General features: G+C 46.7%; 1 protein-coding gene across 1 annotated transcript in view; it reads right to left on the bottom strand.

Moving 5' to 3' along the window:
• LOC144774125 (extracellular calcium-sensing receptor-like) overlaps positions 1–27,350 on the bottom strand; it is a 67,401-nt gene that overhangs the window by 27,810 nt on the left and 12,241 nt on the right. The window contains 1 exon segment of the mRNA XM_078659149.1: positions 2,175–3,014. Coding sequence (XP_078515275.1) covers positions 2,175–3,014 — 840 coding nt within the window.

The following is a 27,350-nucleotide window of genomic DNA, read 5'->3' as shown; positions in this document are numbered from 1 at the left end:
TGGGGCAAGGGGCACAAGGGCACAACAACGAGTGTGGCAGAGGGCAGAATGGCACAAAAAGGAGTGGGGCAAGGGGCACAAGGGCACAACAACGATTGGGGCATAGGGCAGAATGGCACAAAAATGAGTGGGGCAAGGGGCACAAGGGCACAACAATGAGTGGGGCAGAGGGCAGAATGGCACAAAAACGAGTGGGGCAAGGGGCACGAGGGCACAACAACGATTGGTGCAGAGGGCAGAATGGCACAAAAACAAGTGGGGCAAGCGGCACAAGGGCACAACAACGAGTGGGGCAGAGGGCAGAATGGCACAAAAACGAGTGAGGCAAGGGGCACAAGGGCACAACAACGAGTGGGGCAGAGGGCAGAATGGCACAAAAACGAGTGGGGCAAGGGGCACAAGGGCACAACAACGAGTGGGGCAGAGGGCAGAATGGCACAAAAACGGGTGGGGCAAGGGGCACAAGGGCACAACAATGAGTGGGGCAGAGGGCAGAATGGCACAAAAACGAGCGGGGCAAGGGGCACAAGGGCACAAAAACGAGTGGGGCAGAGGGCAGAAGAGCACAAAAAAAACCGAGAGGGTGGCAGTGATGAACCAGAGGGCGCATCGCGGTCTCGCACAAAAAAAAACCCGCTAACACGCAAAGCACCCCGCGAACACGCCAAGAGCCCCGCGAACACGCAAAAATAAAAAAAAACGCAAATTCGCGAATTTTGCGGATCGCGAATTCGCAAATCCGCAAATTCACGGATCGCGAATTCGCAAAATTCGCCCATGCTTACTCAACATCCTGTGATTCCAGGCAAATCGTTTTGTCTCCCCGTGCCTACCACAATGTGTTCTTCTGTAATGTAAATTGTGCTCATGCCATATTGTCGAGTTCGCGCTATATAATATTGCAAGGAAAAATAAAGTAGGGAAACTTGAGTTCACACACTACTGAACGCGCACTCTTAAGTGCATCAGCAGTGCACTGTGAATCAGAGCGTTTCACAGGCCTGTCACAGATAAAAAATGCTATCTAAACGAAATCCTACAAAACAATATACTACTGGCCGGCAGCAATTCATACCCGGACAACGTCGGGACGGGCTGCTAGTATAGGAATAAAATATTAATCAGGTAAAAAAACTCCCTAGATATTCACTGATAAAATGAAAGGTTGAAGGATGGTATAGTTAGATGAATATGTCAGTGCCAACTTAACGGTTTTGATTAAAAATAAAAACATAAATTCACCAGTTACAGTTAGCACAGCTACTGTAACTTGTGAATCCGCCATGCACTGCTTATGAAATCACATTTTTCATCACTCATGATATGGCTATGACATAATTTATTACATCACTCATGACATATATAGCTAGATATGAGCATTACGTGAGTGATATTAGCCACCAAATTACTGATACGCCGTAACTATTGATGCTACCATGATTCACTGATATAAAGAAATTGTTGTTATTGTACAGGCAGACCACAAACACTAAGGGGGAGATTTACAATAACTGGCGCATCCTTGCATATCAGCAGGGATGCAAGAGTTATCGTGCGCCGCAACTACGCCACCCTGGATGTGCCGCATTGACAATGCGGCGCACCATGGGGGATAAATGGCACAGATGTGTCACGCATCTGTGCCGTAAAAGCGACGCATTGCTGGAGTTGCGTTGCAAGCACGAGGCAGCTCCAGCATTGCTCTGGGGGGCCCTATCTCCACAATGCTGTGTCAATCCTTACGCCTGCTTCAAGCAGGCGCAGGGTTTTGACGCAGCATGGGCCCAAAAGTGACCGAGTGAAATTGTGTGAAATTCACTCAGCCACTTTTAGGAGGCGTTCCTGCGCCGGAACGCCCCACCCCCCCATGCACAGGAACACTTCCTTCTGGCGCAGGGCTTTACAACGTGACGCATCTGGGAGATGCGTCACATTGTAAATACCCCGCTCCATGGTGCATCTTTTGCGCCGCAGCTGCTGCCCCTATGCATCTTTACAGATTCTTGGCATTCGAGACTACACATTGAGCAATTAAAAAATGTGAACAATCTTCATATTCCTCTTCATTCCTTCGCCATTCAAACAGGTATGTGTGCAGTGGGTGCCACACTGGAGAGCCGTTATTATATTTCTGTTCCTGGACTGAAAGGGATTAATGGTTTTTGGTCATTTACCTGCCAGGGTTGAATATTGCTGACATCCACACAGGCTTCACTGAGAGGAGCATGATCAGGTTTACAAGACGTCAAAGAATTCAAAGAATGAGCCAAGGCATGCACTGCCAGGTAGGTGTGGTAAGTGTAACTCAGGTCATACAGTTCAAACACCTCGGTGACCATACTGGCCAAGGTTTGGTTCTCTGCGCACGGAACTGACATGTTGTTCTTCTGTACCGTGGCTGTTGTCTCCACCTCCTTAGATTCCAGCCACTTGCAGCCAAACACTTTCTCCCAGAAGGGTTTAATAAAGATATCCTTTGGATCTCTTGAAGGATGAAGGCGAGTAAGAAACTCCTGAAAATGTTCCATCTTTGCTACATGTGGAGAAAGTCCTAGGGAACCATTGAATAATCTCCAGGTTTCTTTAGAGAAGAGTCCGGGTGTCAGAGTGAAAGATGCGGAGAAGACAAATACTTTATCCATCACCTTTAATGCAAGAAAGACTTCCATGAGCATCTTGACATGGACTTCCGAGCTGTGAACAATGATCACTTTCACACCGTGCCACTCGGTAACTTCGACGATATGTTGGAGCTTCTCTATGGCATACATGAGGTGGACCTTTTCCATGAAAGCCACACATCCCCCATGTTGCTCAATTTCCCTCTTCATGTCTTGTCCTCCCTTCACTCCCAGGTCATCATCAGAGATGATCATCCCAATCCAGGTCCAACCGAAGTGACCCATTAACCGGGCTAGAGCAATGTTCTGGAAGGAGCTGCTGGGCACCGTACGTAGGAAAGATGGGAACTGGACCTTGTCACTTAGTGTGGAGAGCACAGACCCATAGCTGACCTGCGGAAAATGAGATGTGTTTAGTAAATATATATTTGTGGATAACAAAAAAGCTATTGCATGGATCCATGAAGTAAAAGTGAGATTTATAAGTATGCATTGCCTCTTGATGAGTATGTGTTGTTGTGCATTAGAACATGTTCCATGCAAATAGTTAAACACAACCAGGCAAAGAGGGCATCTTCCCATAAAATGCATTGAAGTTACTGCTGGAGGGTCATTTAAGTCATGGGGCAAAGAGGTGTCAAACTGCACCAGTGGTTCTGTCTTAAGAGAAGAAGCTGGAAAAAGACTGATGATTTTTAAGAGTAATACTTGACAACAAAGGGAAGACAATATTTATGTTGGATGTTGCCTATGTAAATTGAAATTACAATATAAGAAGAATTTAATTACAAGATGCTTAAATAGTCCAATATGTATTCATCATCAAACAGGATATCATACATAATCCTCTCTACAAACCCTTGTGAGTCACAGAACCAACTCTGGCAAATATAAAAGAAGTTTTTTACAACAAGGGGTGGTGATGGACAGAGTCTCTGAATTAAGCAGAGTACTCTCACCCAGTCAAGAGATCAGGGCTAGATCCAACACCGTTTTTTAGCTCATTGCACCATCCCAGTTTCAGAACCTGGCTGTATGCAAATTAGTCTGTCCCTGGCCCAGTGCATCATGGGAACAGGGCAGACCAGACTACAAAAGCCCATTCTTACACTGGGAAGGAAACAAGCTTCCGGGGACCGGTTTCTGGCATTACTGCCGTCTTCGGCCCGGCTTGCTTGAATCCTGATGGTGCAATGAGCAAGGGACTCACATCTGAATATACCCTTCCACGCTTAGGGTGGACAAAATTATTTACAACAAGGGGTGGTGATGGACAGAGTCTCTGAATTAAGCAGAGTACTCTCACCCAGTCAAGAGATCAGGGCTAGATCCAACACCATTTTTTAGCTCATTGCACCATCCCAGTTTCAGAACCTGGCTGTATGCAAATTAGTCTGTCCCTGGCCCAGTGCATCATGGGAACAGGGCAGACCAGACTACAAAAGCCAATTCTTACACTGGGAAGGAAACAAGCTTCCGGGGACCGGTTTCTGGGATTACAGCCGTCTTCGGCCCGGCTTGCTTGAATCCTGATGGTGCAATGAGCAAGGGACTCACATCTGAGTATACCCTTCCACGCTTAGGGTGGACAAAATTATTTACAACAAGGGGTGGTGATGGACAGAGTCTCTGAATTAAGCAGAGTACTCTCACCCAGTCAAGAGATCGGGGCTAGATCCAACACCGTTTTTCAGCTCATTGCACCATCCCAGTTTCAGAACCTGGCTGTATGCAAATTAGTCTGTCCATGGCCCAGTGCATCATGGGAACAGGGCAGACCAGACTATAAAAGCCAATTCTTACACTGGGAAGGAAACAAGCTTCCGGGGACCGGTTTCTGGCATTACAGCCGTCTTCGGCCCAGCTTGCTTGAATCCTGATGGTGCAATGAGCAAGGGACTCACATCTGAGTATACCCTTCCACGCTTAGGGTGGGCAAAATTATTTACAACAAGGGGTGGTGATGGACAGAGTCTCTGAATTAAGCAGAGTACTCTCACCCAGTCAAGAGATCAGGGCTAGATCCAACACCGTTTTTTAGCTCATTGCACCATCCCAGTTTCAGAACCTGGCTGTATGCAAATTAGTCTGTCCCTGGCCCAGTGCATCATGGGAACAGGGCAGACCAGACTACAAAAGCCAATTCTTACACTGGGAAGGAAACAAGCTTCCAGGGACCGGTTTCTGGCATTACAGCCGTCTTCGGCTCGGCTTGCTTGAATCCTGATGGTGCAATGAGCAAGGGACTCACATCTGAGTATACCCTTCCACGCTTAGGGTGGACAAAATTATTTACAACAAGGGGTGGTGATGGACAGAGTCTCTGAATTAAGCAGAGTACTCTCACCCAGTCAAGAGATCAGGGCTAGATCCAACACCGTTTTTTAGCTCATTGCACCATCCCAGTTTCAGAACCTGGCTGTATGCAAATTAGTCTGTCCCTGGCCCAGTGCATCATGGGAACAGGGCAGACCAGACTACAAAAGCCAATTCTTACACTGGGAAGGAAACAAGCTTCCGGGGACCGGTTTCTGGCATTACAGCCGTCTTCGGCCCGGCTTGCTTGAATCCTGATGGTGCAATGAGCAAGGGACTCACATCTGAGTATACCCTTCCACGCTTAGGGTGGACAAAATTATTTACAAGGGGTGGTGATGGACAGAGTCTCTGAATTAAGCAGAGTACTTTCACCCAGTCAAGAGATCAGGGCTAGATCCAACACCGTTTTTTAGCTCATTGCACCATCCCAGTTTCAGAACCTGGCTGTATGCAAATTAGTCTGTCCCTGGCCCAGTGCATCATGGGAACAGGGCAGACCAGACTACAAAAGCCAATTCTTACACTGGGAAGGAAACAAGCTTCCGGGGACCGGTTTCTGGCATTACAGCCGTCTTCGGCCCGGCTTGCTTGAATCCTGATGGTGCAATGAGCAAGGGACTCACATCTGAGTATACCCTTCCACGCTTAGGGTGGACAAAATTATTTACAACAAGGGGTGGTGATGGACAGAGTCTCTGAATTAAGCAGAGTACTCTCACCCAGTCAAGAGATCGGGGCTAGATCCAACACCGTTTTTTAGCTCATTGCACCATCCCAGTTTCAGAACCTGGCTGTATGCAAATTAGTCTGTCCCTGGCCCAGTGCATCATGGGAACAGGGCAGACCAGACTACAAAAGCCAATTCTTACACTGGGAAGGAAACAAGCTTCCGGGGACCAGTTTCTGGCATTACAGCCGTCTTCGGACCGGCTTGCTTGAATCCTGATGGTGCAATGAGCAAGGGACTCACATCTGAGTATACCCTTCCACGCTTAGGGTGGACAAAATTATTTACAACAAGGGGTGGTGATGGACAGAGTCTCTGAATTAAGCAGAGTACTCTCACCCAGTCAAGAGATCAGGGCTAGATCCAACACCGTTTTTTAGCTCATTGCACCATCCCAGTTTCAGAACCTGGCTGTATGCAAATTAGTCTGTCCCTGGCCCAGTGCATCATGGGAACAGGGCAGACCAGACTACAAAAGCCAATTCTTACACTGGGAAGGAAACAAGCTTCCGGGGACCGGTTTCTGGCATTACAGCCGTCTTCGGCCCGGCTTGCTTGAATCCTGATGGTGCAATGAGCAAGGGACTCACATCTGAGTATACCCTTCCACGCTTAGGGTGGACAAAATTATTTACAACAAGGGGTGGTGATGGACAGAGTCTCTGAATTAAGCAGAGTACTCTCACCCAGTCAAGAGATCAGGGCTAGATCCAACACCGTTTTTTAGCTCATTGCACCATCCCAGTTTCAGAACCTGGCTGTATGCAAATTAGTCTGTCCCTGGCCCAGTGCATCATGGGAACAGGGCAGACCAGACTACAAAAGCCAATTCTTACACTGGGAAGGAAACAAGCTTCCGGGGACCGGTTTCTGGCATTACAGCCGTCTTCGGCCCGGCTTGCTTGAATCCTGATGGTGCAATGAGCAAGGGACTCACATCTGAGTATACCCTTCCACGCTTAGGGTGGACAAAATTATTTACAACAAGGGGTGGTGATGGACAGAGTCTCTGAATTAAGCAGAGTACTCTCACCCAGTCAAGAGATCAGGGCTAGATCCAACACCGTTTTTTAGCTCATTGCACCATCCCAGTTTCAGAACCTGGCTGTATGCAAATTAGTCTGTCCCTGGCCCAGTGCATCATGGGAACAGGGCAGACCAGACTACAAAAGCCAATTCTTACACTGGGAAGGAAACAAGCTTCCGGGGACCGGTTTCTGGCATTACAGCCGTCTTCGGCCCGGCTTGCTTGAATCCTGATGGTGCAATGAGCAAGGGACTCACATCTGAGTATACCCTTCCACGCTTAGGGTGGACAAAATTATTTACAACAAGGGGAGGTGATGGACAGAGTCTCTGAATTAAGCAGAGTACTCTCACCCAGTCAAGAGATCAGGGCTAGATCCAACACCGTTTTTTAGCTCATTGCACCATCCCAGTTTCAGAACCTGGCTGTATGCAAATTAGTCTGTCCCTGGCCCAGTGCATCATGGGAACAGGGCAGACCAGACTACAAAAGCCAATTCTTACACTGGGAAGGAAACAAGCTTCCGGGGACCGGTTTCTGGCATTACAGCCGTCTTCGGCCCGGCTTGCTTGAATCCTGATGGTGCAATGAGCAAGGGACTCACATCTGAGTATACCCTTCCACGCTTAGGGTGGACAAAATTATTTACAACAAGGGGTGGTGATGGACAGAGTCTCTGAATTAAGCAGAGTACTCTCACCCAGTCAAGAGATCAGGGCTAGATCCAACACCGTTTTTTAGCTCATTGCACCATCCCAGTTTCAGAACCTGGCTGTATGCAAATTAGTCTGTCCCTGGCCCAGTGCATCATGGGAACAGGGCAGACCAGACTACAAAAGCCAATTCTTACACTGGGAAGGAAACAAGCTTCCGGGGACCGGTTTCTGGCATTACAGCCGTCTTCGGCCCGGCTTGCTTGAATCCTGATGGTGCAATGAGCAAGGGACTCACATCTGAGTATACCCTTCCACGCTTAGGGTGGACAAAATTATTTACAACAAGGGGTGGTGATGGACAGAGTCTCTGAATTAAGCAGAGTACTCTCACCCAGTCAAGAGATCAGGGCTAGATCCAACACCGTTTTTTAGCTCATTGCACCATCCCAGTTTCAGAACCTGGCTGTATGCAAATTAGTCTGTCCCTGGCCCAGTGCATCATGGGAACAGGGCAGACCAGACTACAAAAGCCAATTCTTACACTGGGAAGGAAACAAGCTTCCGGGGACCGGTTTCTGGCATTACAGCCGTCTTCGGCACGGCTTGCTTGAATCCTGATGGTGCAATGAGCAAGGGACTCACATCTGAGTATACCCTTCCACGCTTAGGGTGGACAAAATTATTTACAACAAGGGGAGGTGATGGACAGAGTCTCTGAATTAAGCAGAGTACTCTCACCCAGTCAAGAGATCAGGGCTAGATCCAACACCGTTTTTTAGCTCATTGCACCATCCCAGTTTCAGAACCTGGCTGTATGCAAATTAGTCTGTCCCTGGCCCAGTGCATCATGGGAACAGGGCAGACCAGACTACAAAAGCCAATTCTTACACTGGGAAGGAAACAAGCTTCCGGGGACCGGTTTCTGGCATTACAGCCGTCTTCGGCCCGGCTTGCTTGAATCCTGATGGTGCAATGAGCAAGGGACTCACATCTGAGTATACCCTTCCACGCTTAGGGTGGACAAAATTATTTACAACAAGGGGTGGTGATGGACAGAGTCTCTGAATTAAGCAGAGTACTCTCACCCAGTCAAGAGATCAGGGCTAGATCCAACACCGTTTTTTAGCTCATTGCACCATCCCAGTTTCAGAACCTGGCTGTATGCAAATTAGTCTGTCCCTGGCCCAGTGCATCATGGGAACAGGGCAGACCAGACTACAAAAGCCAATTCTTACACTGGGAAGGAAACAAGCTTCCGGGGACCGGTTTCTGGCATTACAGCCGTCTTCGGCCCGGCTTGCTTGAATCCTGATGGTGCAATGAGCAAGGGACTCACATCTGAGTATACCCTTCCACGCTTAGGGTGGACAAAATTATTTACAACAAGGGGTGGTGATGGACAGAGTCTCTGAATTAAGCAGAGTACTCTCACCCAGTCAAGAGATCAGGGCTAGATCCAACACCGTTTTTTAGCTCATTGCACCATCCCAGTTTCAGAACCTGGCTGTATGCAAATTAGTCTGTCCCTGGCCCAGTGCATCATGGGAACAGGGCAGACCAGACTACAAAAGCCAATTCTTACACTGGGAAGGAAACAAGCTTCCGGGGACCGGTTTCTGGCATTACAGCCGTCTTCGGCCCGGCTTGCTTGAATCCTGATGGTGCAATGAGCAAGGGACTCACATCTGAGTATACCCTTCCACGCTTAGGGTGGACAAAATTATTTACAACAAGGGGTGGTGATGGACAGAGTCTCTGAATTAAGCAGAGTACTCTCACCCAGTCAAGAGATCAGGGCTAGATCCAACACCGTTTTTTAGCTCATTGCACCATCCCAGTTTCAGAACCTGGCTGTATGCAAATTAGTCTGTCCCTGGCCCAGTGCATCATGGGAACAGGGCAGACCAGACTACAAAAGCCAATTCTTACACTGGGAAGGAAACAAGCTTCCGGGGACCGGTTTCTGGCATTACAGCCGTCTTCGGCCCAGCTTGCTTGAATGCTGATGGTGCAATGAGCAAGGGACTCACATCTGAGTATACCCTTCCACGCTTAGGGTGGACAAAATTATTTACAACAAGGGGTGGTGATGGACAGAGTCTCTGAATTAAGCAGAGTACTCTCACCCAGTCAAGAGATCAGGGCTAGATCCAACACCGTTTTTTAGCTCATTGCACCATCCCAGTTTCAGAACCTGGCTGTATGCAAATTAGTCTGTCCCTGGCCCAGTGCATCATGGGAACAGGGCAGACCAGACTACAAAAGCCAATTCTTACACTGGGAAGGAAACAAGCTTCCGGGGACCGGTTTCTGGCATTACAGCCGTCTTCGGCCCGGCTTGCTTGAATCCTGATGGTGCAATGAGCAAGGGACTCACATCTGAGTATACCCTTCCACGCTTAGGGTGGACAAAATTATTTACAACAAGGGGTGGTGATGGACAGAGTCTCTGAATTAAGCAGAGTACTCTCACCCAGTCAAGAGATCAGGGCTAGATCCAACACCGTTTTTTAGCTCATTGCACCATCCCAGTTTCAGAACCTGGCTGTATGCAAATTAGTCTGTCCCTGGCCCAGTGCATCATGGGAACAGGGCGGACCAGACTACAAAAGCCAATTCTTACACTGGGAAGGAAACAAGCTTCCGGGGACCGGTTTCTGGCATTACAGCCGTCTTCGGCCCGGCTTGCTTGAATCCTGATGGTGCAATGAGCAAGGGTCTCACATCTGAGTATACCCTTCCACGCTTAGGGTGGACAAAATTATTTACAACAAGAGGTGGTGATGGACAGAGTCTCTGAATTAAGCAGAGTACTCTCACCCAGTCAAGAGATCAGGGCTAGATCCAACACCGTTTTTTAGCTCATTGCACCATCCCACTTTCAGAACCTGGCTGTATGCAAATTAGTCTGTCCCTGGCCCAGTGCATCATGGGAACAGGGCAGACCAGACTACAAAAGCCAATTCTTACACTGGGAAGGAAACAAGCTTCCGGGGACCGGTTTCTGGCATTACAGCCGTCTTCGGCCCGGCTTGCTTGAATCCTGATGGTGCAATGAGCAAGGGACTCACATCTGAGTATACCCTTCCACGCTTAGGGTGGACAAAATTATTTACAACAAGGGGTGGTGATGGACAGAGTCTCTGAATTAAGCAGAGTACTTTCACCCAGTCAAGAGATCAGGGCTAGATCCAACACCGTTTTTTAGCTCATTGCACCATCCCAGTTTCAGAACCTGGCTGTATGCAAATTAGTCTGTCCCTGGCCCAGTGCATCATGGGAACAGGGCAGACCAGACTACAAAAGCCAATTCTTACACTGGGAAGGAAACAAGCTTCCGGGGACCGGTTTCTGGCATTACAGCCGTCTTCGGCCCGGCTTGCTTGAATCCTGATGGTGCAATGAGCAAGGGACTCACATCTGAGTATACCCTTCCACGCTTAGGGTGGACAAAATTATTTACAACAAGGGGTGGTGATGGACAGAGTCTCTGAATTAAGCAGAGTACTCTCACCCAGTCAAGAGATCAGGGCTAGATCCAACACCGTTTTTTAGCTCATTGCACCATCCCAGTTTCAGAACCTGGCTGTATGCAAATTAGTCTGTCCCTGGCCCAGTGCATCATGGGAACAGGGCGGACCAGACTACAAAAGCCAATTCTTACACTGGGAAGGAAACAAGCTTCCGGGGACCGGTTTCTGGCATTACAGCCGTCTTCGGCCCGGCTTGCTTGAATCCTGATGGTGCAATGAGCAAGGGTCTCACATCTGAGTATACCCTTCCACGCTTAGGGTGGACAAAATTATTTACAACAAGAGGTGGTGATGGACAGAGTCTCTGAATTAAGCAGAGTACTCTCACCCAGTCAAGAGATCAGGGCTAGATCCAACACCGTTTTTTAGCTCATTGCACCATCCCACTTTCAGAACCTGGCTGTATGCAAATTAGTCTGTCCCTGGCCCAGTGCATCATGGGAACAGGGCAGACCAGACTACAAAAGCCAATTCTTACACTGGGAAGGAAACAAGCTTCCGGGGACCGGTTTCTGGCATTACAGCCGTCTTCGGCCCGGCTTGCTTGAATCCTGATGGTGCAATGAGCAAGGGACTCACATCTGAGTATACCCTTCCACGCTTAGGGTGGACAAAATTATTTACAACAAGGGGTGGTGATGGACAGAGTCTCTGAATTAAGCAGAGTACTTTCACCCAGTCAAGAGATCAGGGCTAGATCCAACACCGTTTTTTAGCTCATTGCACCATCCCAGTTTCAGAACCTGGCTGTATGCAAATTAGTCTGTCCCTGGCCCAGTGCATCATGGGAACAGGGCAGACCAGACTACAAAAGCCAATTCTTACACTGGGAAGGAAACAAGCTTCCGGGGACCGGTTTCTGGAATTACAGCCGTCTTCGGCCCGGCTTGCTTGAATCCTGATGGTGCAATGAGCAAGGGACTCACATCTGAGTATACCCTTCCACGCTTAGGGTGGACAAAATTATTTACAACAAGGGGTGGTGATGGACAGAGTCTCTGAATTAAGCAGAGTACTCTCACCCAGTCAAGAGATCAGGGCTAGATCCAACACCGTTTTTTAGCTCATTGCACCATCCCAGTTTCAGAACCTGGCTGTATGCAAATTAGTCTGTCCCTGGCCCAGTGCATCATGGGAACAGGGCAGACCAGACTACAAAAGCCAATTCTTACACTGGGAAGGAAACAAGCTTCCGGGGACCGGTTTCTGGCATTACAGCCGTCTTCGGCCCGGCTTGCTTGAATCCTGATGGTGCAATGAGCAAGGGACTCACATCTGAGTATACCCTTCCACGCTTAGGGTGGACAAAATTATTTACAACAAGGGGTGGTGATGGACAGAGTCTCTGAATTAAGCAGAGTACTCTCACCCAGTCAAGAGATCGGGGCTAGATCCAACACCGTTTTTTAGCTCATTGCACCATCCCAGTTTCAGAACCTGGCTGTATGCAAATTAGTCTGTCCCTGGCCCAGTGCATCATGGGAACAGGGCAGACCAGACTACAAAAGCCAATTCTTACACTGGGAAGGAAACAAGCTTCCGGGGACCAGTTTCTGGCATTACAGCCGTCTTCGGACCGGCTTGCTTGAATCCTGATGGTGCAATGAGCAAGGGACTCACATCTGAGTATACCCTTCCACGCTTAGGGTGGACAAAATTATTTACAACAAGGGGTGGTGATGGACAGAGTCTCTGAATTAAGCAGAGTACTCTCACCCAGTCAAGAGATCAGGGCTAGATCCAACACCGTTTTTTAGCTCATTGCACCATCCCAGTTTCAGAACCTGGCTGTATGCAAATTAGTTTGTCCCTGGCCCAGTGCATCATGGGAACAGGGCAGACCAGACTACAAAAGCCAAATCTTACACTGGGAAGGAAACAAGCTTCCGGGGACCGGTTTCTGGCATTACAGCCGTCTTCGGCCCGGCTTGCTTGAATCCTGATGGTGCAATGAGCAAGGGACTCACATCTGAGTATACCCTTCCACGCTTAGGGTGGACAAAATTATTTACAACAAGGGGTGGTGATGGACAGAGTCTCTGAATTAAAGAGAGTACTCTCACCCAGTCAAGAGATCAGGGCTAGATCCAACACCGTTTTTTAGCTCATTGCACCATCCCAGTTTCAGAACCTGGCTGCATGCAAATTAGTCTGTCCCTGGCCCAGTGCATCATGGGAACAGGGCAGACCAGACTACAAAAGCCAATTCTTACACTGGGAAGGAAACAAGCTTCCGGGGACCGGTTTCTGGCATTACAGCCGTCTTCGGCCCGGCTTGCTTGAATCCTGATGGTGCAATGAGCAAGGGACTCACATCTGAGTATACCCTTCCACGCTTAGGGTGGACAAAATTATTTACAACAAGGGGTGGTGATGGACAGAGTCTCTGAATTAAGCAGAGTACTCTCACCCAGTCAAGAGATCAGGGCTAGATCCAACACCGTTTTTTAGCTCATTGCACCATCCCAGTTTCAGAACCTGGCTGTATGCAAATTAGTCTGTCCCTGGCCCAGTGCATCATGGGAACAGGGCAGACCAGACTACAAAAGCCAATTCTTACACTGGGAAGGAAACAAGCTTCCGGGGACCGGTTTCTGGCATTACAGCCGTCTTCGGCCCGGCTTGCTTGAATCCTGATGGTGCAATGAGCAAGGGACTCACATCTGAGTATACCCTTCCACGCTTAGGGTGGACAAAATTATTTACAACAAGGGGTGGTGATGGACAGAGTCTCTGAATTAAGCAGAGTACTCTCACCCAGTCAAGAGATCAGGGCTAGATCCAACACCGTTTTTTAGCTCATTGCACCATCCCAGTTTCAGAACCTGGCTGTATGCAAATTAGTCTGTCCCTGGCCCAGTGCATCATGGGAACAGGGCAGACCAGACTACAAAAGCCAATTCTTACACTGGGAAGGAAACAAGCTTCCGGGGACCGGTTTCTGGCATTACAGCCGTCTTCGGCCCGGCTTGCTTGAATCCTGATGGTGCAATGAGCAAGGGACTCACATCTGAGTATACCCTTCCACGCTTAGGGTGGACAAAATTATTTACAACAAGGGGAGGTGATGGACAGAGTCTCTGAATTAAGCAGAGTACTCTCACCCAGTCAAGAGATCAGGGCTAGATCCAACACCGTTTTTTAGCTCATTGCACCATCCCAGTTTCAGAACCTGGCTGTATGCAAATTAGTCTGTCCCTGGCCCAGTGCATCATGGGAACAGGGCAGACCAGACTACAAAAGCCAATTCTTACACTGGGAAGGAAACAAGCTTCGGGGGACCGGTTTCTGGCATTACAGCCGTCTTCGGCCCGGCTTGCTTGAATCCTGATGGTGCAATGAGCAAGGGACTCACATCTGAGTATACCCTTCCACGCTTAGGGTGGACAAAATTATTTACAACAAGGGGTGGTGATGGACAGAGTCTCTGAATTAAGCAGAGTACTCTCACCCAGTCAAGAGATCAGGGCTAGATCCAACACCGTTTTTTAGCTCATTGCACCATCCCAGTTTCAGAACCTGGCTGTATGCAAATTAGTCTGTCCCTGGCCCAGTGCATCATGGGAACAGGGCAGACCAGACTACAAAAGCCAATTCTTACACTGGGAAGGAAACAAGCTTCCGGGGACCGGTTTCTGGCATTACAGCCGTCTTCGGCCCGGCTTGCTTGAATCCTGATGGTGCAATGAGCAAGGGACTCACATCTGAGTATACCCTTCCACGCTTAGGGTGGACAAAATTATTTACAACAAGGGGTGGTGATGGACAGAGTCTCTGAATTAAGCAGAGTACTCTCACCCAGTCAAGAGATCAGGGCTAGATCCAACACCGTTTTTTAGCTCATTCCACCATCCCAGTTTCAGAACCTGGCTGTATGCAAATTAGTCTGTCCCTGGCCCAGTGCATCATGGGAACAGGGCAGACCAGACTACAAAAGCCAATTCTTACACTGGGAAGGAAACAAGCTTCCGGGGACCGGTTTCTGGCATTACAGCCGTCTTCGGCCCGGCTTGCTTGAATCCTGATGGTGCAATGAGCAAGGGACTCACATCTGAGTATACCCTTCCACGCTTAGGGTGGACAAAATTATTTACAACAAGGGGTGGTGATGGACAGAGTCTCTGAATTAAGCAGAGTACTCTCACCCAGTCAAGAGATCAGGGCTAGATCCAACACCGTTTTTTAGCTCATTGCACCATCCCAGTTTCAGAACCTGGCTGTATGCAAATTAGTCTGTCCCTGGCCCAGTGCATCATGGGAACAGGGCAGACCAGACTACAAAAGCCAATTCTTACACTGGGAAGGAAACAAGCTTCCGGGGACCGGTTTCTGGCATTACAGCCGTCTTCGGCCCGGCTTGCTTGAATCCTGATGGTGCAATGAGCAAGGGACTCACATCTGAGTATACCCTTCCACGCTTAGGGTGGACAAAATTATTTACAACAAGGGGTGGTGATGGACAGAGTCACTGAATTAAGCAGAGTACTCTCACCCAGTCAAGAGATCAGGGCTAGATCCAACACCGTTTTTTAGCTCATTGCACCATCCCAGTTTCAGAACCTGGCTGTATGCAAATTAGTCTGTCCCTGGCCCAGTGCATCATGGGAACAGGGCAGACCAGACTACAAAAGCCAATTCTTACACTGGGAAGGAAACAAGCTTCCGGGGACAAGTTTCTGGCATTACAGCCGTCTTCGGCCCGGCTTGCTTGAATCCTGATGGTGCAATGAGCAAGGGACTCACATCTGAGTATACCCTTCCACGCTTAGGGTGGACAAAATTATTTACAACAAGGGGTGGTGATGGACAGAGTCTCTGAATTAAGCAGAGTACTCTCACCCAGTCAAGAGATCAGGGCTAGATCCAACACCGTTTTTTAGCTCATTGCACCATCCCAGTTTCAGAACCTGGCTGTATGCAAATTAGTCTGTCCCTGGCCCAGTGCATCATGGGAACAGGGCAGACCAGACTACAAAAGCCAATTCTTACACTGGGAAGGAAACAAGCTTCCGGGGACCGGTTTCTGGCATTACAGCCGTCTTCGGCCCGGCTTGCTTGAATCCTGATGGTGCAAGGAGCAAGGGACTCACATCTGAGTATACCCTTCCACGCTTAGGGTGGACAAAATTATTTACAACAAGGGGTGGTGATGGACAGAGTCTCTGAATTAAGCAGAGTACTCTCACCCAGTCAAGAGATCAGGGCTAGATCCAACACCGTTTTTTAGCTCATTGCACCATCCCAGTTTCAGAACCTGGCTGTATGCAAATTAGTCTGTCCCTGGCCCAGTGCATCATGGGAACAGGGCAGACCAGACTACAAAAGCCAATTCTTACACTGGGAAGGAAACAAGCTTCCGGGGACCGGTTTCTGGCATTACAGCCGTCTTCGGCCCGGCTTGCTTGAATCCTGATGGTGCAATGAGCAAGGGACTCACATCTGAGTATACCCTTCCACGCTTAGGGTGGACAAAATTATTTACAACAAGGGGTGGTGATGGACAGAGTCTCTGAATTAAGCTGAGTACTCTCACCCAGTCAAGAGATCAGGGCTAGATCCAACACCGTTTTTTAGCTCATTGCACCATCCCAGTTTCAGAACCTGGCTGTATGCAAATTAGTCTGTCCCTGGCCCAGTGCATCATGGGAACAGGGCAGACCAGACTACAAAAGCCAATTCTTACACTGGGAAGGAAACAAGCTTCCGGGGACCGGTTTCTGGCATTACAGCCGTCTTCGGCCCGGCTTGTTTGAATCCTGATGGTGCAATGAGCAAGGGACTCACATCTGAGTATACCCTTCCACGCTTAGGGTGGACAAAATTATTTACAACAAGGGGTGGTGATGGACAGAGTCTCTGAATTAAGCAGAGTACTCTCACCCAGTGAAGAGATCAGGGCTAGATCCAACACCGTTTTTTAGCTCATTGCACCATCCCAGTTTCAGAACCTGGCTGTATGCAAATTAGTCTGTCCCTGGCCCAGTGCATCATGGGAACAGGGCAGATCAGACTACAAAAGCCAATTCTTACACTGGGAAGGAAACAAGCTTCCGGGGACCGGTTTCTGGCATTACAGCCGTCTTCGGCCCGGCTTGCTTGAATCCTGATGGTGCAATGAGCAAGGGACTCACATCTGAGTATACCCTTCCACGCTTAGGGTGGACAAAATTATTTACAACAAGGGGTGGTGATGGACAGAGTCTCTGAATTAAGCAGAGTACTCTCACCCAGTCAAGAGATCAGGGTTAGATCCAACACCGTTTTTTAGCTCATTGCACCATCCCAGTTTCAGAACCTGGCTGTATGCAAATTAGTCTGTCCCTGGCCCAGTGCATCATGGGAACAGGGCAGACCAGACTACAAAAGCCAATTCTTACACTGGGAAGGAAACAAGCTTCCGGGGACCGGTTTCTGGCATTACAGCCGTCTTCGGCCCGGCTTGCTTGAATCCTGATGGTGCAATGAGCAAGGGACTCACATCTGAGTATACCCTTCCACGCTTAGGGTGGACAAAATTATTTACAACAAGGGATGGTGATGGACAGAGTCTCTGAATTAAGCAGAGTACTCTCACCCAGTCAAGAGATCAGGGCTAGATCCAACACCGTTTTTTAGCTCATTGCACCATCCCAGTTTCAGAACCTGGCTGTATGCAAATTAGTCTGTCCCTGGCCCAGTGCATCATGGGAACAGGGCAGACCAGACTACAAAAGCCAATTCTTACACTGGGAAGGAAACAAGCTTCCGGGGACCGGTTTCTGGCATTACAGCCGTCTTCGGCCCGGCTTGCTTGAATCCTGATGGTGCAATGAGCAAGGGACTCACATCTGAGTATACCCTTCCACGCTTAGGGTGGACAAAATTATTTACAACAAGGGGTGGTGATGGACAGAGTCTCTGAATTAAGCAGAGCACTCTCACCCAGTCAAGAGATCAGGGCTAGATCCAACACCGTTTTTTAGCTCATTGCACCATCCCAGTTTCAGAACCTGGCTGTATGCAAATTAGTCTGTCCCTGGCCCAGTGCATCATGGGAACAGGGCAGACCAGACTACAAAAGCCAATTCTTACACTGGGAAGGAAACAAGCTTCCGGGGACCGGTTTCTGGCATTACAGCCGTCTTCGGCCCGGCTTGCTTGAATCCTGATGGTGCAATGAGCAAGGGACTCACATCTGAGTATACCCTTCCACGCTTAGGGTGGACAAAATTATTTACAACAAGGGGTGGTGATGGACAGAGTCTCTGAATTAAGCAGAGTACTCTCACCCAGTCAAGAGATCAGGGCTAGATCCAACACCGTTTTTTAGCTCATTGCACCATCCCAGTTTCAGAACCTGGCTGTATGCAAATTAGTCTGTCCCTGGCCCAGTGCATCATGGGAACAGGGCAGACCAGACTACAAAAGCCAATTCTTACACTGGGAAGGAAACAAGCTTCCGGGGACCGGTTTCTGGCATTACAAAGAAGGCCTCCTTGTCACCATTGAAGGTAAGTTAAAAGCCTTGATGTTAGCATTGGACACAGTGCATCCCAACATTCTCTTAGAGAGGCTTTAGGTACAGGGAGGCAATCAGGAATGACCCTCTGCACACTTCACAAAGCAGTTAGATCAAATCACCAACTGGGTGCAGAAATAGTCTTTTGTTTGAGTTGAATCAAGACTGGATCTGCATTTTAAGTGGTGGGTCAGTGTTGAGCCACTTTGATGAGTATGGGCACCCCACTGAAAATACAGTCCAAACATGATGGTCATTTTAGATTCAGTCTTCAACCTTAAATCAATGTGCTGGTCAAGGAAACAACCATTCAACTCTCTGTATCCTTAAGAAACAACTCCTAGTCCTACATATTAACCACTGAATACACATCTGAGCCATTGCAATTCAGTAGAAAACAGCCTCCTTAAAACATTGCACAAATTACAAACATTGCACAAAGAATGCATAATCAGGCAGGTGAAATGATTCCACTCAATAGGGAATGTGATCAGGTCAAGAAAGTTAAATCTTCCACTCCATGGACAGGGATTTCTTACTGCCAGATGTAGGACTTCCTAGACCTGGCTGAACCCAACCCTATTTACATTGGGTTAGCACATTCCCTTCCCTGTCTTTTGCTTGTTTTTTAGCTCCGTTAAGTGACCTTGGGGACTGGTTTAGGCTATTCAAACTGGTGTATAATAGAAATATAAAATATCAACTCTTAATGTAACACAATAATAATGGCAGCTATCTTTCTGATGTGAAAATATGCCTAATGATCCTGTATACATTTAAGGCCACTAAGGTCAAAATGTTAACTCAGTAGAGACTGAATTTGCAGACTCTATTTAACTTTAACTCCCAAGTCCTTGGACAGCTCTTGAATGACCATATATCTCTGGAGGGTTCCTGTGCTTTTCACCCATTATGTATAACCTCTGACATATATACCTGAAGACCGTGTATACCAACTAGTTTGTATTAAGTTCTAATGTGTTCATGCTTTACGTGATCATAATTTGAAGAGATGCTGCATGTCATTGTTTTTTTTGCTTTTTTACCAAGAAATGACTATAAAAATTCAGTTGCTATATGTCTGTCTTTCCAATACTCATTAGTTCCAGTGGCTGCCCTCTCACCGGTATTTCTCCAGGTGCATTTCCCATATTGTCATATTCCGACTTAAGGACTCCTGATATCTAGCAATTCTCTTTTACTGTCTGGATCTATTATAACAACCATGTCTTGACCAGCGAACTTAAGAAAAAGGACAGCATGATACAGGGATCCACGCATTTGCCATAATCACAGTGGAGGTTGTTCCTTCTTCTACCTCGCCGCCAAGGAATGGAATGACCAACCTCTCCATCTACAAACATCAGCCTCTCTGGTGGAATTGAGAAGGGAACTCAAGACCTGGCTTTTTGACTGAGACCAGCAGCACCTTAGCGCCCGCATAACCTCTGGGGTGATCAGTTGCGCTCTATAAATTCCAAAGGACATTCATGCTGACCATCCATCTGTCGATGAACTTTTGCATATTTGAGGCTGACAATCAGTCCGTCTAGTCTGCACATACAATGTTTAGTGTTTTTATATTGTTTACACTGTTGGTATTCACCTGTACTAATCCCCTATTCGTTCTCATAGGAGTTCTATTTTAGACTACAATTATTAATTAATTATAATCCATATACCTTAGAATTGCAGGTAATAATATAAGTGTTTAGGTTTATGGTGTGTTTATAATGTGCAGATATATGTAAATGGAATCTGTTCTGCAGGATCACCCTAGATTTTTGTCTTCTTTAGGTGAACCCGATTTTGCTGGCATGAGGATTCTATGCAGGGACAGTCTTGTAGCAGGCTGCTACAGTTTCAATCATTTAACTGCTTTCTCAGATGATTTTTAAATTGCTTTCTTTTAATTGCAATCTTATTTTCTTACATTTTCAATTCCTACCTGGTTGTCCTTCTCCGTTCCATCTCGCCTGTATGGAGATTGCCTGGAGGTAGCTATTGCACACTTTCCTCCGAGTTAAAATACTCACGGCCGGGTTAGCTGGGTAGTGGTGCACAGGGGTGAAGGCATACATATTAGATGCATGAGCAGATGCACAGCGGACATGACACCAGCACGCCCATCTGTGCCTGTCCTCACCATGAATGCACCAGAACCCATGGTCCTTTTTATAAGCAAAGAGGCCAGTGGGCTCTCTTATACCAGAACCAGCTTCTAAATCTGATTAGTCACCACAATGGACCAGTTTGTTCTTCCCTTAGTTTTAACTCACTTTACTATAACAAGACTAATAAATGCCCCTAGTGCCAATTTCAGTTCAGTCCCTCAATATCTTCTTATACTTTGGCCCAGGAACTTGCCCTGCATTCCCCCCTTTGATTAATGGGCCATGATCATGTGGGATTTCTGATCAGTGCTCATTCCCTTATCAAAAACAAAGTTAAAACAGCAGAGTTTGTTACTGTTCATGAGCCTGGCTGGGTCTTTGTCACAGAAACTTGGCATAAGGATAGCTCTGGCCCTGAACTGGTGGATGCCGTCCCTCCATACCTGATTGAACAACACGACAGAGCAGATAAAATAGGCGGGGGGGCTAGCAGTTCTAAATAAATGCAAGTGTACTAGTTTGTTTAACCCAGAACACAACTCAGAGCTTTGCGAAGCACTACTTTTTTCTATGAAAAATGGCCCAAATTAATATTTTTCAGGTATTCTAGCTTACAGGCCAACTGGATTCAGATCAACCTTTGTTTTCCAAGTTTGTACTAGAACCTCATTTGGGTAAAAGCAATCTCACAGTGGTAGGATATTTCAACTTCATCTAAAGGACAATTTTGCTTTCAAGAAAATGTCATGCTGTGGACTGTACTAAATAGTTATGACTGCCACTCACAAAGCCGGCCACACCTTGGATGGCATTTTTACTATGACGCCCGGCTCAAAGTTGTTAATCCTTTCTCCCTTACTGACCATTATGCTGTTCTCTTTTTCTTCTCCTGGTCCTCTTTCCATAGACGTACTACGAATAGCAAAAACACATTATTTAAAAGTACTCGAAAGGGCTCAGTGCAGATACCTTATCCCAGACCCTGAACAACTGTACATGGACTGATTATAAGGTTGCTGTTGGTGGCCACATAATTTTCTTCATGGCTCACAGTATCTATGGATATAGTTGCCCCACTCAAGGCAATTCACCCATGAAGAAAGATACCCATATCAACAAGGTTTTCAGAAAAACTAAGGGGCATATTACCGAGGAGTGCGTTGGGAAATGCACAACGCACATTCCCGTATAGCCGGCTATCGCCGGATTTCATCACCTTTTTAGCGCGCTATTATCAATGCGCATCAGGCAGGGGAATAGAAATCCGGCGATAGTCGCCGATATGGCACATTAGCGCATGAAAACAAACGTTGTTTTCATGCGCTAATGTGTGCCTTGATAATATGGGGGGGTGGATTCCGCTTTATGATCCACACCCCCATGTTATCAATGCCTAACGCCTGGTCAGAGCAGGCGTTGGGAGACCTGCGATAAATGAGTTCATCGCAGGTCTTTTCCACCCATCGCCTTCCTTGGTAATAGGGTGTTCCCACCTCCAACCACATTTTTCATGTGGTTGGATGTGGGAATGCCTACTTTGCATGTCATTAGCGATGTTTATCGCTGACATGCAAAGTGGGCTTGGGGCAGGCTTTAAAATGCCCTTGTTAATTGGGCTCTGGCAGTATCGCCGCTTTCTCGGCACAATTCGCCGAGAAAGCGGCGATACTTGCCCTTGGTAATATGCCCCTGAGACTTTTTAGGCAGGGTTGTCGTCGCCAGAAACGAGTAAGGTGGAAATCCTATCTCCATCCTGCCAAGCTATAAGGCCATATTGGACAAATATAAAACAGCCACAAAGGAGAAAAAGTTGTGGTACTGTACCAATGAGCTTGCATCTACGAAATGCACAAAATGTCTTTTTAAGTTAATCAACCTCTTATCTGTTTCTTTAGCCCCATTGTTCAAAGAGAATTCCCAGGTGTTCTGCTGTTGACTGGCTAACTACCTCTATTCCAAAGTGACGAAGATATACAAATATCTGGACCTTCACAACTCGTAGCTCTCAAATGCCTTGAATGTAGAGTCTCAGGCCATATATGGCCTTCAATCGAATCTGTCCACCTTAGACAACCCTACAGAAAGCCTTTCATGTTTTACTCTGTTAACACAACAGCAGACAGAACATTATCTATTTGGTGTTAAATTGGGCTCCCCATTAGATCCCTGTCCCCACAACATATTGCAGTTAGGAGCTAAGTGTACAGTCCCTCATCCTACTGAAACTCTGAACAAGGTGATTGAAACTGAGTGCTTTCCTCTAAACTGGAAGAAGGTGGTAGTTAAGCCTTTGCTCAAAAAGGCCAATTTGGATCCTACAGAACCCAAAGACTATTGCCACATTTCCTTCCTGCCTGTACTCACTAAAATCCTTGAGAAACATCTGGACCTGCAGGTTATGAGCTCTCTTGAACAATCCCAACTCCTAGATGCCTCCCAATTTGGCTTTTGGAGTAACCATGGGACAGAGAAAGCACTAGAATCTGCAGTCAATAAAATCCACACCTCAGTGTTTAAATGTAAATCCAGTGTTTGTAAAGAGCACAGCTACCCAGAGGAATCCCGGAACTGGGGGCCGTCGGGAAGATTAAGCGAGATATTGCCCAGAGTCACATGGTGCTGGGCTGACCTGCCGCCAGTGCCGGGGATCGAACCGTGAGACCTAGCATCCAGTGTCAGTCAAACAAACAAGATGATGGACAGAATGTTGCACAATGGCAAAACATTCACCCCCAGTCACAGATCTGGGTTTAATCCATTGTTATTTTGCTCACCAAGCCACCCCAGTTCAGACATGGCCATATACAAATCAGTCTTCACCCTGTGCCTCATGGGAACAGTCCAGCCCGAACTGCCAAGCCATGTCTTCCCTGGACCGGAATCAAGGGATGTATGACATTACAACACATACTTTTACATCGCATGCTTTTACAACGCGGTTTTTACAACGCATACCATTACAACGCATAGTGCTTTGGGGCGCTGGATAGTGCATAGTTTAATTTACTATTCCAACTCCAGTCCCCGTGGATAGTAGAGAAGGTGTTGAACAGTAAATTAAACCTATTCCGTATCCTAGAGCGCCCCCCAGCGCAATGCGTTGTAATGGTTTGCGTTGTAAAAGTTGCGTCGTAAAGGCACTGCGTGGTAAAAGTTGCGTTGTAAAGGATGTTTCCCGGAATCAAGCATCCTAGGACCGGTTTCTTGCTATCAGCCGTCTTCAGCCAGGATAGCTTGACTCCAGTGGCGTAGTGAGTACGGGACCCACGTCTGGGCATACCCTTCCCACATAGGGTGAACAGCAAAACAAACAAGATGATGGACGTAATGTTGCACAATGGCAGTGCCGCACCTCTTCCCTTACCAGGGAGGATGCCATGTTTATCCTTCTGGACCTATCTGCAACCTTTGACACGATCTCCCGACCCATCCTATCCAGTGGCTGCAGCAGCTGGGGGTTGCAGACTTGGCACTTAAACTTTTGGCACATTTTTTTAGTGACAGGTCAAGGTGGATCAGTTTTGCTCGGAGCCCATAACGATGTGAGGTCCCACTGGGCTCATCTGTGAGCCCAACCCTCTTCTACCTGTATTATCTCTCCACTGGAAAAAATTGATTAGATCTTTTGTGGATCCATGCCCTCTCCTATGATAATGACACCCAAATCATCATGGTTATCTCGAGGGACATTCATGCGATGCAACTGCCTCCAACTTTAAAAACTGTATGCAGTCTGTGGCCATATGGATGGAGAGAAACTACCTGAATGGGGACAAGAAGGAGGTCCTGATTTTTGGTGGACAACCCTCTGTGTGGTTCAATCGGTGGTAGCCGGACAAGTTGGGGGCCTTACCCACTCCAACAGACTCTGCAAAAAATGTTGGAGTACTGGTCAATACAAATCTATCTTTTGAATCACAGGTTAACAGGACAGTCTCCACCTGTTTTTGGATAATTAAATCCCTAAAGAAAGTGTTTAATTTCTTCACCCTTCAGGCACGTAAACAAGTGGGTCTGGCACTCATCATGTCCAGGGTAGATTACTGTAATGCCCTCTACCTGGACATTAATAAGACTGTCCTTGCCAAACTGCAGCTTGTTCAGAATGTTGCAGCAAAACTGATTCTTTACATCCTGAAATACTAGTCGGTTTCTGAGGGGATCTGGAAACTTCACTGGCTTCCTATGTCCAAGCAAATTACCTTTAAGGCTCTCTGCATGTTTCATAATGCCCTTGACAACAGAGGTTCTAAACAACTCAGGAATCTTTTCCAACATTGTTGGGATCCTCCGAAAAAGATCTCTTAACTATTCCTAGGTATAGGAAATGGGGAGGCAGAGCTTTCTGGGTGGATGAGCCCAATATGGTGGAACTCGCTCCCCCTTTAATTTCCAGTCTTCAATCTCACGCCCTATTTTGCAAGGCTTTAAAGACCTGGGTGTTCACTCTGTAATGGTCAACAGTTAGTTCATTCTCAGTGCCCCTTTCCAAAGATTAATCCGGTATCAGCGCCTTAACGCCATTGCCATTTGTTGTGCTCTACAAGTCTGTTTCATTCATTCATTCACTTTACCCCTTCTAACTACTGGTAAATTCCCTTTGCTCTCCCTCTTAAACATGGTAAACCTGACATACATGTGAATGGAACCTTTCATTTATGGGTCCCTAGTATATGGTATTACCCTTACTGAAGGCCCATCATTGAAATATTACCAGTAGGGTCCAGGACCCACTAGAGTACACTGTAAAACATGTCTTCACACCTGGATTCGGAACCTCTGTATGTAGTGTTAAGCTACAATTGTGACCTGCCAAACCAAACCATTTTCAAGGTCAAAACCTTCCTTTTTTAACAACTTTATGTAGCATTTTGGTTTAAAGAAGCAAGACACAGATTAAAGAGGCATCATATGTTTCAGTGAAGACAAATATCTGGAGGAATCTGGCACAAGTCCTATCCCTGAATTGTACAATAGTAAGCCTTCATAACTAATAGGAAAGATCAATCGTATATAAAAAGTAGAACAAGCATAGTTACGTTTTTATACATCCAGGAAGTGAAAAACATACAAAGTTATTTTTCTCAGCAGCAAGGCTGCCTCTCCTATAGAAAGGTGCTGAGTTACATTATAACTCCTTATTATGCATAACTTCAGTTTGGGCACATCTACAGACTGGCTTCTTCTACTCAATGTAATCATATTTCAAACTTATTTTAATGGTAAAGTCTGATTCTAAATTATTATTTTTGAATTACACTTTTAGAAAGTTACTACAGGTCAAAGGCCAACAAGGGGATGATTTAAGGAAAGGTAAAATTTGTTTTAATGCATTTTTATGTACTAAACATTGACATGTAGAACCAATCAACTTGAGCAACTCAAAATGAATGACTTAGTCAATCAGAATCACAAAGAATGAAACACTGAAAAGCAATACATATTTATATGATGTGAACAGGGATAAAACAAGGGGCACATAGCCAGACAAATGCTAATACATTAAGGTAAGACTCCAATGGACCTGATCAGAATGAAGACCAAGAAAGAGGTCACATAGTATGCTGAAATGGAACAGAAAACCAGAGTGGAAAGAATAACCAGATGACAGGACAGCAAGGAGGCAGTGAGGAGACAAAGACAAGGAATTATGAACAGGGCTTCAGGGATCAAGAGCAGGTCCCACTCAAGAGGCCCTGGGACAAATAATGCACCATTGGTCAATGGAAACTTCAACTAGGGCTCAGAGCAATGAACTCAAAGCTGTACCCAACAAGCACTGGAACAAGTACTGTAGATACAAAGAAAAACATATGAACCGCAAATCAGAACAAGCAGGCAATCGAAACCATAGCCAAATCAGTGGATATGCTGTCAGAAGCCCACTAAGGAAATCATAGACATAAGGATATTAAGTTAGAAACAATAGACAGAAAGAAACATGAGACTGGGAAGCAAGAAAAATGCCGAAAGCACCAAACTGCGTATGGGCATGCTGGAAGGGATAACACCGATTTAAGCGAATAATAACATTCGCCAAAAGTCTTTCCCACTCAAGTAAGGTATACAAGTACCACAATGCATCACAAGTTGATAGATAAACTATGGAATGGGATCTGTAGGGGGATCTGATTTCCAAAAGGATTTGTAAAGTCTGTGAATGAACACTGAAGTTCACCACAAGTTCCAAACTAAAGTTCACCATGGCTGCAGGCTCAGAGAAGAGAAGTAGTGCCACTCAACAGCAGGACCAAAGAATCCTGACAATAAGCTTCATATATAATATATATTTGATGTTTGAGAGCTGAAACCTACACTTTTTCCTCAGATCACAAACTACATACATTCTTCCAGCCACTCATTCTTGCTCCAAGGGCAGCTTACTCCAAACATCTGGGGCCATATTTATGATTCGAATTGCAATGAGGTGCAAGAGCGATGCAACCCTTAAGTCAGATTTTTGAAGCCAAGCAAAATCACTACGCGTGGCTTTGAGCGGCTCCAAAAATCTGGAGTAGAGCAAATCGCTGCTTTACTTTGCAGTGGGAAAGCATTCCACGGGCATTGCATGGGTTTTGCCATGCAACTCCTATGGTTTTTGATGCCTTGCCAGATTTACACGACTTTGTAAACATGGGAATTCCTCCAAAAAAAGATACGCCTCCACAGGAGAGGTGTAATGAGGAGAAATATAATTATATTTCCTTGTTACTTCCTATTGCCATGTGTACAGTATTCTGCAGCACACATAGAAAGAGGAAAATGCCTCTCAGGGTTGCTTTTGTGCAAGAAGTTGTATCTTTCTTTACAAAACAAATCCTGCATGCAATGCGGGCACCCTTGCATCCTGGTGCA

This window comes from Lissotriton helveticus, chromosome 8 (genome assembly GCF_964261635.1).
Source record: "Lissotriton helveticus chromosome 8, aLisHel1.1, whole genome shotgun sequence".
Classification (NCBI taxonomy): domain Eukaryota; kingdom Metazoa; phylum Chordata; class Amphibia; order Caudata; family Salamandridae; genus Lissotriton; species Lissotriton helveticus.
Note: the sequence above shows the minus strand (reverse complement) of the source record. Positions and strands in the feature narration are given on the sequence as shown.